At 44.6% G+C, this 13,575-nt stretch overlaps 1 protein-coding gene across 1 annotated transcript in view; it reads left to right on the forward strand.

Moving 5' to 3' along the window:
• Window positions 1-13,575, forward strand: part of gsk3ba (glycogen synthase kinase 3 beta, genome duplicate a) — a 223,177-nt gene that overhangs the window by 193,663 nt on the left and 15,939 nt on the right. Inside the window, exons 9-10 of the mRNA XM_072513692.1 lie at window positions 1,092-1,278; window positions 8,406-8,504. Coding sequence (XP_072369793.1) covers window positions 1,092-1,278; window positions 8,406-8,504 — 286 coding nt within the window. The remainder of the gene's footprint in view (window positions 1-1,091; window positions 1,279-8,405; window positions 8,505-13,575) is intronic.

The following is a 13,575-nucleotide window of genomic DNA, read 5'->3' on the forward strand; positions in this document are numbered from 1 at the left end:
GAATTCCTTATTGGATTTCTTGGTGATTATACTTTTTTGATGGTTTCTAGCTATGACTTCCACAAATGAAAGCATTTTCTCTATCCACTCAATCAAAACCTTTCATAATTTTAAGGACCTCTATTAGGTTACCCCTCAACCTTTTCTCAAGAAGAAATAGACCCAGCCTTTGATCCTTTCCTGATACGTATTTCTGGTGTCCACTTGTAAATCTCTGCACCTTCTTCAATGTCTCTATATCCCTTTCATAATATAACAGCCAGAACTGCATGCAGTACCCTGCGATCGAACAAAGGTTCAATACAGTCCAAAAATGTGCAGGTTAATTGGATTAGATTAGGTGGATTGGCCATGTTAAATAGCCCCTTCGTGTCCAAAAGGTTAGGTGGGGTTGCGGGGAAAGGTTGGAAGCGTGGGACTTGGTAGGGTGCTCTTTCAGAGGGTCGGTGCAGACTCGATGGGCCGAATGGCCTCCTCCTGCACTGTAGGGATTCTATGATTTTGCAGGTTGAGCATAACGTCCCTACTTTTCAACTCTGTCCTCTGTTGAAGTAAAGCCTAATGCTTTTTTTTTAATGGTCTTACTAACTGTTGAGCAATTTTTAGTTAAGGGTGTATAGCACTTTTTATAACCGGATGCCAAATGCACTTCACAACCAGTGAAGTACTTTTGAAATGTTGTCACTGTTAGAAGGTAGGCAAATGATGAAAGCAAAGTTCCATCAATAATATTGAGATAAATTAGCAGATAATCTATTTTTTAATAATGTTGGTTAACGGCTAAAGGTTGCCAAGGCACTCAAAAAAATTCCATTGCTCTTTTGGGATCTTTTACCACTCACCTGATAAGGTAGATAGGACCTTGGATGGGTCCTCCTTCAGATGAGATGCTATCAACTCTGCAGCACTCCCTCAGCCCTACAATAAAATGCTGACCTAGATTATGCTTCCAAGTCTTTAGCATTCTGCTTGAACCAGAACATTTTGGGTTCGGGACAGTGATGCTACTATCAAGCCAAGACAGACATCCAAATGCATACTTTTTCTAATTCATTTTTAAAAGATTAAATGCTTTATTGTTATTTTGGCAGGTCTTCCGACCCCGCACTCCCCCGGAAGCCATTGCGTTGTGTAGCCGGCTGCTTGAATATACGCCAACTGCCCGTCTGACGCCTTTAGAGGCGTGTGCACATACATTCTTCGATGAACTACGGGACCCAAATGTCAAGTTACCAAATGGACGTGAGAAACCATTACTGTTCAATTTCACTACTCAAGGTGAGAAACCGGACTAGAACGGTAAATCTAAATTTAAGCCATCTTGTGCAAATTTAACTTTCTGCTCATGCATCAAAATCCAGTGCCCGAGACAGTTGTCGTCTCTATTCGCAATTGTTGGAAAACAAAAGTACCATGCCTTAAAATGGCACTGTCTTCAGTTGATGCAGTGTCGAACAATGGTCATTAATTTGCAAGTTGTGGGAAGAAAGAACAAATATTATCATAGGTTTTTGCCTCCTACAGAGTTTGCCATTTGAGTGGTCTTTCACAATATTAGTCAGTCTGATTTGAATTGCATAATACCCAGGAATAACTTGCTAAAATCCATGCCTGACCATTCTACTGACTAGAAGTGTCCACGAAGGAAGTGTTGTATATAATGATTGCGTGTTGATCTCTTTTCCTGGCTTGGCTACATCCAGGCTTGCATCTGTTACAGTTCAAAGTGCTGTTTTCCAAGATAATTAAAAGAGCTGGTCTGGAAGGCGAAAGCATCTGGTACTGCTGAGGATCGGGTTGGTATCAACTGCAGTATCTCTGTTGATTATTCCCTTTTGAGGCTTGTATTGTTAAAAATGACCACTTAGGTGAAGTGTTGGACTGCCTGTGAAATCCTATCCCAACAAGACATGGAACCAAATATGTTTACACCACAGGAAGAAATCAATTGGCCCATTGTATCTACGACAGCTCTTTGTTAAAGCAAACTAAAACTAATTCTTCTGCCTTGCTGTCTCGCCAGTGTCTGATATCTTCCTCTGTTTCAAATATTTATCCTTTTTTTTCCCCAAAAGATACAGTGGTCTCTGACCACTGAGAAGAAATTTGAGGGGGAAACTTGACATCAGAAAATTTGAAGCGAGACTACGATTTACTAATTTTAACACTGAATAGCACTTGAAACTACACTAGTTGAAGTCATTAATAACTACACAACATAGTGTTCTTCTGTAACTGTGACTCTACAAACCACTCCATCTTTCTAGAATGTAATTTCTCTACAGTCTACCTCCATAGCACTGCTTTTGTCTGATTCTTGTCCCACCTGTTGGGCAAAAGACATTGCGCCACCTTTAGTGGTTTCTCCTCCAATACCGACGAGGGCTACCTCTGGTGTACCCCAAACTTCCAACTTTTGATTCCTAACCTTTATTTGTTTGCCTGCTAGAACTTGGAAAAATTATCTGAAACAGATGTGATCATTGGGCCACTGTTTCCAACTTTTTCAGCTTACAAACTTGATGAATATCAGCCAAACAAAAATACCTACTCGCCTCTGAACTAAACCCCCTATTCATAGAACATAGAACGATACAGCGCAGTACAGGCCCTTCGGCCCACGATGTTGCACCGAATCAAAAGCCATCTAACCTACACTATGCCATTATCATCCATGTGTTTAGCCAATAAACTTTTAAATGCCCTCAATGTTGGCGAGTTCACGACTGTAGCAGGTAGGGCATTCCACGGCCTCACTACTCTTTGCGTAAAGAACTTACCTCTGACCTCTGTCCTATATCTATTACCCCTCAGTTTAAAGCTATGTCCCCTCGTGCCAGCCATTTCCATCCGCGGGAGAAGGCTCTCACTGTCCATCCTATCTAACCCCCTGATCATTTTGTATGCCTCTATTAAGTCTCCTCTTAACCACCTTCTCTCCAACGAAAACAACCTCAAGTCCATCAGCCTTTCCTCATAAGATTTTCCCTCCATACCAGGCAACATCCTGGTAAATCTCCTCTGCACCCGCTCCAAAGCCTCCACGTCCTTCCTATAATGCGGTGACCAGAATTGTACGCAATACTCCAAATGCGGCCGTACCAGAGCTCTGTACAGCTGCAACATGACCTCCTGACTCTGGAACTCAATCCCTCTACCAATAAAGGCCAACACTCCATAGGCCTTCTTCACAACCCTATCAACCTGGGTGGCAACTTTCAGGGATCTATGTACATGGACACCTAGATCCCTCTGCTCATCCACACTTCCAAGAACTTTACCATTAGCCAAATATTCCGCATTCCTGTTATTCCTTCCAAAGTGAATCACCTCACACTTCTCTACATTAAACTCCATTTGCCACCTCTCAGCCCAGCTCTGCAGCTTCTCTATATCCCTCTGTATCCTGCTACATCCTTCCACACTATCGACAACACCACCGACTTTAGTATCGTCTGCAAATTTACTCACCCACCCTTCTGCGCCTTCCTCTAGGTCATTGATAAAAATGACAAACAGCAACTGCCCCAGAACAGATCCTTGTGGTACTCCACTTGTAACTGAACTCCATTCTGAACATTTCCCATCAACCACCACCCTCTGTCTTCTTTCAGCTAGCCAATTTCTGATCCACATCTCTAAATCACCCTCAATCCCCAGCCTCCGTATTTTCTGCAATAGCCTACCGTGGGGAACCTTATCAAACGCTTTGCTGAAATCCATATACACCACATCAACTGCTCTACCCTCGTCTACCTGTTCAGTCACCTTCTCAAAGAACTCGATAAGGTTTGTGAGGCATGACCTACCCTTCGCAAAGCCATGCTGACTATCCCTGATCATATTATTCCTATCTAGATGATTATAAATATTGTCTCTTATAATCCCCTGCAAGACTTTACCCACTACAGACGTGAGGCTCACCGGTCTATAGTTGCCGGGGTTGTCTCTGCTCCCCTTTTTGAACAAAGGGACCACATTTGCTATCCTCCAGTCCTCTGGCACTATTCCTGTAGCCAATGATGACATAAAAATCAAAGCCAAAGGTCCAGCAATCTCTTCCCTGGCCTCCCAGAGAATCCTAGGATAAATCCCATCAGGACCCGGGGACTTATCTATTTTCAGCCTGTCCAGAATTGCCAACACCTCTTCCCTACGTACCTCAATGCCATCTATTCTATTAGCCTGGGTCTCAGCATTCTCCTCCACAACATTATCTTTTTCCTGAGTGAATACTGACGAAAAATATTCATTTAGTATCTCGCCTATCTCTTCAGACTCCACACACAACTTCCCATCCCTGTCCTTGACTGGTCCTACTCTTTCCTTAGTCATTCGCTTATTCCTGACATACCTATAGAAAGCTTTTGGGTTTTCCTTGATCCTACCTGCCAAATACTTCTCATGTCCCCTCCTTGCTCGTCTTAGCTCTCTCTTTAGATCCTTCCTCGCTACCTTGTAACTATCCCTCGCCCCAACTGAAACTTCACACCTCATCTTCACATAGGCCTCCTTCTTCCTCTTAACAAGAGATTCCACTTCTTTGGTAAACCACGGTTCCCTCGCTCGACGCCTTCCTCCCTGCCTGACCGGTACATACTTATCAAGAACACGCAGTAGGTGATCCTTGAACAAGCTCCACTTATCCAGTGTTCCCAAACACATACAGCCTACTTCTCCACCTTATCCCCCCCAAGTCACGTCTAATGGCATCATAATTGCCCTTCCCTCAGCTATAACTCTTGCCCTGCGGTGTATACTTATCCCTTTCCATCATTAACGTAAACGTCACCAAATTGTGGTCACTGTCCCCAAAGTGCTCTCCTACCTCCAAATCCAACACCTGGCCTGGTTCATTACCCAAAACCAAATCCAACGTGGCCTCGCCTCTTGTTGGCCTGTCAACATATTGTGTCAGGAAACCCTCCTGCACACATTGTACAAAAAACGACCCATCTAATGTACTCGAACTATATCTTTTCCAGTCAATATTTGGAAAGTTAAAGTCTCCCATAATAACTACCCTGTTACTTTCGCTCTTATCCAGGATCATCCTCGCCATCCTTTCCTCTACATCCCTAGAACTATTTGGAGGCCTATAGAAGACTCCCAACAGGGTGACCTCTCGTTTCATGTTTCTAACCTCAGCCCATACTACCTCGGAAGATGAGTCCCCATCTAGCATCCTCTCCGCCACCGTAATACTGCCCTTGACTAGCAGCGCCACACCTCCCCCTCTTTTGCCTCCTTCTCTGAGCTTACTAAAACACCTAAACCCCGGAACCTGCAACATCCATACCTGTCCCTGCTCTATCCATGTCTCCGAAATGGCCACAACATCGAAGTCCCAGGTACCAACCCATGCTGCCAGTTCCCCTACCTTATTTTGTATACTCCTGGCATTGAAGTAGACACACTTCAAACCACCTACCTGAACACTGGCCCCCTCCTGCGACATCAAATCTGTGCTCCTGACCTCTATACTCTCATTCTCCCTTACCCTAAAACTACAATCCAGGTTCCCACGCCCCTGCTGCATTAGTTTAAAGCCCCCCAAAGAGCACTAACAAATCTCCCCCCCAGGATATTTGTGCCCCTCAGGTGCAGATGTAGACCATCCTGTCTGTAGAGGTCCCACCTTCCCCCGAAAGAGCCCCAGTTATCCAGAAATCTGAATCCCTCCCGCCTGCACCATCCCTGTAGCCACGTGTTTAATTGCTCTCTCTCCCTATTCCTCATCTCACTATCACGTGGCACGGGCAACAACCCAGAGATAACTCTGTTTGTTCTAGTTCTGAGCTTCCATCCTAGCTCCCTGAAAGCCTGCCTGACATTCTTGTCCCCTTTCCTACCTATGTCGTTAATGCCAATGTGGACCACGACTTGGGGCTGCTCCCCCCCCCCAAGGACCCGGAAAACACGATCCGAGACATCACGTACCCTTGCACCTGGGAGGCAACATACCAAACGTGAGTCTCTGACGCTCCCACAAAATCTCCTATCTGTGCCCCTGACTATCGAGTCCCCAATTACTAATGCTCTGCTCCTCTCCCCCCTTCCCTTCTGAGCAACAGGGACAGACTCCGTGCCATGCCAGAGGCCCGTACCCCATGGCTTACCCCTGGTAAGTCCCGTCCCGTCTTCCCCCCCCCCCCCCACCACAAGTATCCAAAGCGGCATACTTGTTACTCAGGGGAACGACCGCAGGGGACCCCTGCACTGACTGCTTCTTCCCAGTCCCTCTTACAGTTACCCATCTATCTCCAATCTTTGGTGTAACTAATTCCCTGAAGCTGCTATCTATGACCCCCTCTGCCTCCCGAATGATCCGAAGTTCTTCCAACTCCAGCTCCAGTTCCCTAACTCGGTCTTGGAGGAGCTGGAGATGGCAGCACTTCCTGCAGGTAAAATCAGCAGGGACACTAACGGCATCCCTCACCTCAAACATCCTGCAGGAGGAACATTGCACTCCCTTCCCTGCCATCCTTCTACCTTTCTACCAAGATCTGGCTAACAACTAAATTAATTTTTTTTAATAAAAATAATAATAATAATAATAAAATATGGTACTTACCTCACACCAATGGGTTTTATTATTAGGTTAGAGGAGGAGGGCGGGTGGGAGACACTACACGTGTAGTGTCTCGGGTTTCCTCTCCACCAGAATTTATTGGTGAGGGTCTTCCCAGAAGTCCGCGGGTCGAACTTCCTGTTCCCGCCTTAAACACTAAAATGTTTTTAAAAACAGCAAAGAGGGACCGACAACGGGACCAGGTAAGTGTTTACCGCTGAAATTGACTAGCCTGCTCCTGTGAAGGTCTCCCAGAAATCACTAACGCACCGCTCCCGCTGAAATCGACTGGCCTGCTCCTGCAAAGACAAGTGTTTTTAAAGGAGAAACTTATCTCCCAGAAATCACTTGCGCACTGCTCCTGCTGAAATTGACTAGCCTGCTCCGCTCCCGCTGAAATCGACTGGCATGCTCCTGCAAAGACAAGTGTTTTTAAAGGAGAAACTTACCTCCCAGAAATCACTTGCGCACTGCTCCCGCTGAAATTGACTCGCCTGCTCCGCTCCCGCTGAAATTGACTCTCGACTGCCCCCTATAAACCCCCTATTCTTTCCCCTTTACTGCCACTGGAGATTAAGCCCAAAAGTCCTTTGACCATGAGTGCAACGATCCCCAAGATCACTTTCTTTTCACCAATGCAACACTATTTGCTTCCATTTTTACTTTGTGTTGGAACCTTTACTCTGTTTTGATCACCTTGTGGTTCAACTTCACCAATGCTCTCCTAGCTGGCCTTCTTGCTTTCATAATCAATGGATTCTGGAATGTCACCTCTTCTGTCTTTAACTAAATTCTGGTCCAAATCGCCATTATCAAGTTCCACTGGCTTCTTGTGTCCCGTGAGTCGATGTTTAGAAATCTCACCTCTCCAAAATCATCCAACACCCAGCTCCTCCCTACCTCTGATCTTCATCTTTAAATCCACATTCTGGAACTCCCTGTTTCCAAAATTCTCTTCAAATGTTGTGCTTTTTAACCTTCAAATCTCCCTACATTTCCCAAGCTATTCACCCTCTCGGAAAATATTCTCTTGCATCTTCAATGAGCACTACAAAAATGCCAGTCATTGAAGTATAAAGTTATACGGTGGCTTGGGGTCCCCTGATTGTTGAACAAGTTTATTCATTGTGTGGAGCTGAGAATTACAGGCCACAAAAGCTCCAGGTTCCATCTCCGGTGTATTTTTCTTCTTCGTGTAGATGGACAATAGAGCACACAGTAATTAGGTTCAATGTCCTTGGGTTCGGGAGGGACTATTGGTTATGGTCTATGATCATGATCTAGTGACCTTTGTGAGTATGTAGATGTGCTCCTCACAACTGAGTTGTTTGCTGACAATTACTTCAGCACCACTAATGAATGTAAATTTGAGTGGGGTTACTGGAGACTGTACCCCCACAATAAGTCCAGAACCTCCGTGACTACTGGGCCAGGTGTAAATGTTGGTATGGAGTGACATTTTCTTTCACCTAAAGAGTACATTTGGTCACTAGTTCTCTGTGACAGGAAAGCTAAGCTCCCTAGAAGTTTAGAGAGTTGCAGACTGTGATGGTTCAATCAAGGATTGGTTAGAAAGAATGGAAATAGCTGTATTATGACCAAAGAAGAGATTAATCTCAACAGAAGACTTACTGGCATTAGCTTAAAACTCTGAAACCCCTGCAAGTTGAATAAATTGATGCCAATACTCTAGGGACACTTTCTGGTTAACTTCCAGCAATTGGACAGATCAAAGAATATTATAAAAATTGATTCTTCAGTATGAAGCTCTGTCAGTGCTTCGTGGTCAGAATTCTGAGTGAAATGCCATAAACATTTTACCTTGTTTTTGCAGAACTGTCGAGCAACCCAACACTGGCATCAATCCTTATCCCTCCTCACATTCGGAATCAGGCTCCTGCATCAACTCCAACAAATGCTTCCGCGGTGTCAGGTAATCACCATAGTGTGCAGCATCTTAATAGTTGACAAATCTAATTTCGGGCAACTATTACGATCCCAGACCAGACCCCAACCGTGGCTGTGATACTGGATCGAAACCCCAGTATTTTAGTTTATTTTAAGAAAGAATGATTTGCTGCAGAAGTGATTGCAGGAAAAAATAGGGCTTTGGTATTTCTAAAACAAAACTTTATTATGAATACAATATTAAACTTTTAACGCCACACCCGAAAAGAACAGCATTAACACAACTGTACAATTTCCCAATAAACATCAAGAAAAGAAATGCAAAGCTCTTAATCCAATTTAGAATTAGCAGGGCATAGAGTAATACTTGATCTATAAAACAGGTTTGGAATCCCTTTGACTCTTGCTGAATATCTTCAAATAACTGCTTCAACTAGGTTGTTTTACCCTCTTGTCTTCGGACAAACTAGTCTGCTTTAAAATATGATGTGGAGATGCCGGATAACCTGGGGTTAGCCCATCTCTGGATCTGTAAAGATTTAATCACCTGCTAATGCTCGCATCTAATGTCTGGCATCTTTGAATCTGTCTGTATATATGTTTCTGGAACATACCTCTTCATTCACCTGAGGAAGGAGCAGCGCTCCGAAAGCTAGTGACATCAAAACAAACCTGTTGGACTTTAACCTGGTGTTGTAAGACTTCTTACTGTGCTTTAAAATATGATTACTCTTTTTTTAACTATCCTACGTGGAAAGGACTGTGGACTCAGTCGGGCAGAAAAGAACTCCGCTAACCCCTCCCTTTTCTCCTACCCCTCCCTTTTCTCCTCCCCCTCCCTTTTCTCCTCCCCCTCCCTTTTCTCCTCCCCCTCCCTTTTCTCCTCCTCCTCCCTTTTCTCCTCCCCCTCCCTTTTCTCCTCCCCCTCCCTTTTCTCCTCCCCCTCCCTTTTCTCCTCCCCCTCCCTTTTCTCCTCCCCCTCCCTTTTCTCCTCCCCCTCCCTTTTCTCCTCCCCCTCCCTTTTCTCCTCCCCCTCCCTTTTCTCCTCCCCCTCCCTTTTCTCCTCCCCCTCCCTTTTCTCCTCCCCCTCCCTTTTCTCCTCCCCCTTCCCTTTTCTCCTCCCCCTCCCTTTTCTCCTCCCCCTCCCTTTTCTCCTCCCCCTCCCTTTTCTCCTCCCCCTCCCTTTTCTCCTCCCCCTTCCCTTTTCTCCTCCCCCTTCCCTTTTCTCCTCCCCCTTCCCATTTCTCCTCCCCCTTCCCATTTCTCCTCCCCCTTCCCATTTCTCCTCCCCCTTCCCATTTCTCCTCCCCCCTTCCCATTTCTCCTGACCCTCCCTTTTCTCCTCCCCCCCCTCCCTTTACTTCCCCCCCCTCTTTTCCCCCTCTTTTCCTGCTAGCTGCAAAAAGCACATTAACTCCCCATGAACCTCCCCAGTCAATCCACATTCCAATAGCTTAGACTGAAAACAACATTTCTTGTCAATTTCACGTTCTATTTACTAGAAGCAAAACAAAATCCATTTAAAAACCTGACCAGTTCAGCCAAACACACTATACCCCCACTTCCAGGCTTTTAATTCTTAATTTGTCTCAATATTCCTAAAATCCTCCAATAATCTCACAACTCAATGTGATGCATTAGAATTACAATCTTAACTACAGCAGGCATGAAAATAAGTGAGTTAGAATGAAGACTGTATTATGCAGAAAAACAGAACTGTAATCTCAGATGAAGATGACATGGGGAAGATTTCTTGATTAGAATGCTGAAATTAGTAAACCATTTTGTGAGCAGATTATCCTGCAGTTGCATTGTTCACATAAAAATGTTTATGTAACTGCGCTGCATCCACGCAAAACCACTATTGCGTAAATGTTAGTTGATTTGGTGTCTGTTGTGGCACTGTTTGTATCATTCTTACCTCTGAATCAGAAGGTTATGGGTTCAAATACCTCTCCAGAAATGTGAGCACAAAATGTAAGCTAAAAAATAGAAATAAAACCAGAAACTGCTGGAAAGAAATCATATTGGACTTGAAATGTTAACTCTTCCACAGACGCTGCCAGACCTACTGAGTTTTTCCGGCACTTTGTTTTTATTTCAGATCTCAAGCATCCATAGTGTTTTGCTTTTATGCGAAGGTTATGAAGTTGCAGCACTTTATACTATCATGTCCATGCTGGCGCTCAGCAAAATCAAAGCAGCTGTTCTCAATACTCCTCATCCGTGGCCCTGCATATTTTTTCTCTTTGGGTGTTTATCCAATTTTCCTTTGAAAGTTGTGTTTTTGAATCTGCATCCACCACTCTCAGCTTTCATTCCAGCTGCATGAAAAATGTTTTTCCTCGGGTGGCAGTTGATTCTTTTGCCATTCACCTTAAATTTCTGGTTTTCAACCCTTACCGCAATTGCAAACAATTTCTCTCCATATTCTGTCTAAGTCCCTTGATGTTGAACACCTCTATCAAATCTCCTCTAAATCTTCCCTTCACCGAAGGAGAAAAACTCCACTTTCTCCAATCTATCAATGTAACAAAAGAAATAGAGTAGACCGAGCCTGGTCTACTATTCAGTAAGATCATGGTTTATCTGATTGTGGCCTCAATTCCACTTCCCTGTTTGCCCCCTCAACCACTACCCTCTCCCCAACCCCCATAACCTTCGACTCCCTTGTTAATCAAAAATTTATCTAACTCCGCCTCGAATGTAGTCAATGGCCCAACCTCCACTGATCTATAGGGAAGAGAATTCTACAAACTTAACAGCCCCCAGAGAGAAAATATTTCTCGGTCCTGCATGGGAGACCCTGGATTTTTAAACTCTGTCCCCTAATTCAAGCACCCCAACAGGAGAAAAAGATACCGACAGAATACCCGTTGAATACTTCTGCCATTACCGTTTCCCATTAATTCCCTAAACTCATCCTCCAAGTGACCAATACTCCCTCTAGTTACTCAATCCTTTCTAAATACTTGTAGAAACTCTTACTATCTGTTTTTATATTTCTAGCTAGCTATCTCTAATTCTACCCTCATTACTTTTTTCATAATTCTTATCTATCACTAATCTTCGCAATATTATTTTTAAAATTTGGTACTATCCTTAACTGAAGACATTCATCCCTGGAACCATTCTCGTGAATATTTTCTGCATCCCCTCTAATGCCACCACATCTACCCTAAAGCGAGGTGCCAAGAATTTAGGACTCTTAAGCCTATATTTATAAAGCCCAGAATCTCATATGCCTTTTTAACCACATTCTCTACCTTGCAGTGATTTGTGCACGTATACATGGTCCTGTGTAATGAGACAGGATTGATTCATGATCTCATAGTTAGGGATCCTCTCGGAAGGAGCGATCACAATATGGTGGAATTTAAAATACAGATAGAGGGTGAGAAGGTAAAATCAAACACTAGTGTTTTGTGCTTAAACAAAGGAGATTACAATGGGATGAGAGAAGAACTAGCTAAGGTAGACTGGGAGCAAAGACTTTATGGTGAAACAGTTGAGGAACAGTGGAGAACCTTCCAAGCGATTTTTCACAGTGCTCAGCAAAGGTTTATACCAACAAAAAGGAAGGACGGTAGAAAGAGGGAAAATCGACCGTGGATATCTAAGGAAACAAGGGAGAGTATCAAATTGAAGGAAAAAGCATACACAGTGGCAAAGATTAGTGGGAGACTAGAGGACTGGGAAATCTTTAGGGGGCAACAGAAAGCTACTAAAAAAGCTATAAAGAAGAGTAAGATAGATTATGAGAGTAAACTTGCTCAGAATGTAAAAACAGATAGTAAAAGTTTCTACACATATATAAAACAAAAAAGAGTGGCTAAGGTAAATATTGGTCCTTTAGAGGATGAGAAGAGAGATTTAATAATGGGAGATGAGGAAATGGCTGAGGAACTGAACAGGTTTTTTGGGTCGGTCTTCACAGTGGAAGACACAAATAACATGCCAGTGACTGTTCGAAATGAGGCTATGACAGGTGAGGACCTTGAGAGGATTGTTATCATGAAGGAGGTAGTGATGGACAAGCTAATGGGGCTAAAAGTAGACAGGTCTCCTGGCCCTGATGGAATGCATCCCAGAGTGCTAAAAGAGATGGCTAGGGAAATTGCAAATGCACGAGTGATAATTTACCAAATTTCACTGGACTCTGGGGTGGTCCCGGCGGATTGGAAATTAGCAAACGTGACACCACTGTTTAAAAAAGGAGGTAGGCAGAAAGCGGGTAATTATAGGCCAGTGAGCTTAACTTCGGTAGTAGGGAAGATGCTGGAATCTTATCATCAAGGAAGAAATAGCGAGGCATCTGGATGGAAATTGTCCCATTGGGCAGACGCAACATGGGTTCATAAAGGGCTCATGCCTAACTAATTTAGTGTAATTTCTGGACTTCCGGGTGCGGCGATGACCAGCTGAGTCGCATGTTTCGGCAGCTCCCGGTGAAACGGACTTTTGGGCTCTTGATAGGAGCCCCAACGGCAATTTTGACGGCTGAAAACACTGTGCGGTAAACCAGAAGGGAATCCCCCCTGGATACGGATGAAAAAAGGAGGAGAAAGTGGCCGGATTGCAGTGGATCCTTTAGAACAGCGGCAAGGAAGGCAAGCAAAAACCAAGATGGCGTCGGAAGGTGGCAGTTTAACATGGGGCCCTGAACAACAAGAGTTCTTGAAATGCTGTGTGGAAGAGCTCAAAAAGGAAATGAAGAAAGAGCTGTTGGCCCCGATACTACAGGCGATCGAAGGGCTAAAGGAGGAACAAAAGACCCAGGAGCGGGAGCTTCGGGTCGTGAAGGCAAAGGCAGCCGAGAATGAGGACGACGTACAGGGCCTGGTGGTGAAGACGGAGATGCATGAGGCACATCAGAAACGATGTGTGGAAAGGTTGGAGGCACTGGAGAACAACGCAAGGAGGAACAACCTGAGGATTCTTGGTCTTCCTGAAGATGTGGAGGGAGCGGACGTCGGGGCATATGTGAGCACGATGCTGCACTCGTTAATGGGAGCGGAGGCCCCGGCGGGTCCGTTGGAGGTGGAGGGAGCATACCGAGTGATGGCGCGAGGACCGAGAGCAGGAGAAATTCCCAG

This window comes from Scyliorhinus torazame, chromosome 8, assembly GCF_047496885.1.
Source record: "Scyliorhinus torazame isolate Kashiwa2021f chromosome 8, sScyTor2.1, whole genome shotgun sequence".
Classification (NCBI taxonomy): Eukaryota; Metazoa; Chordata; class Chondrichthyes; order Carcharhiniformes; family Scyliorhinidae; genus Scyliorhinus; species Scyliorhinus torazame.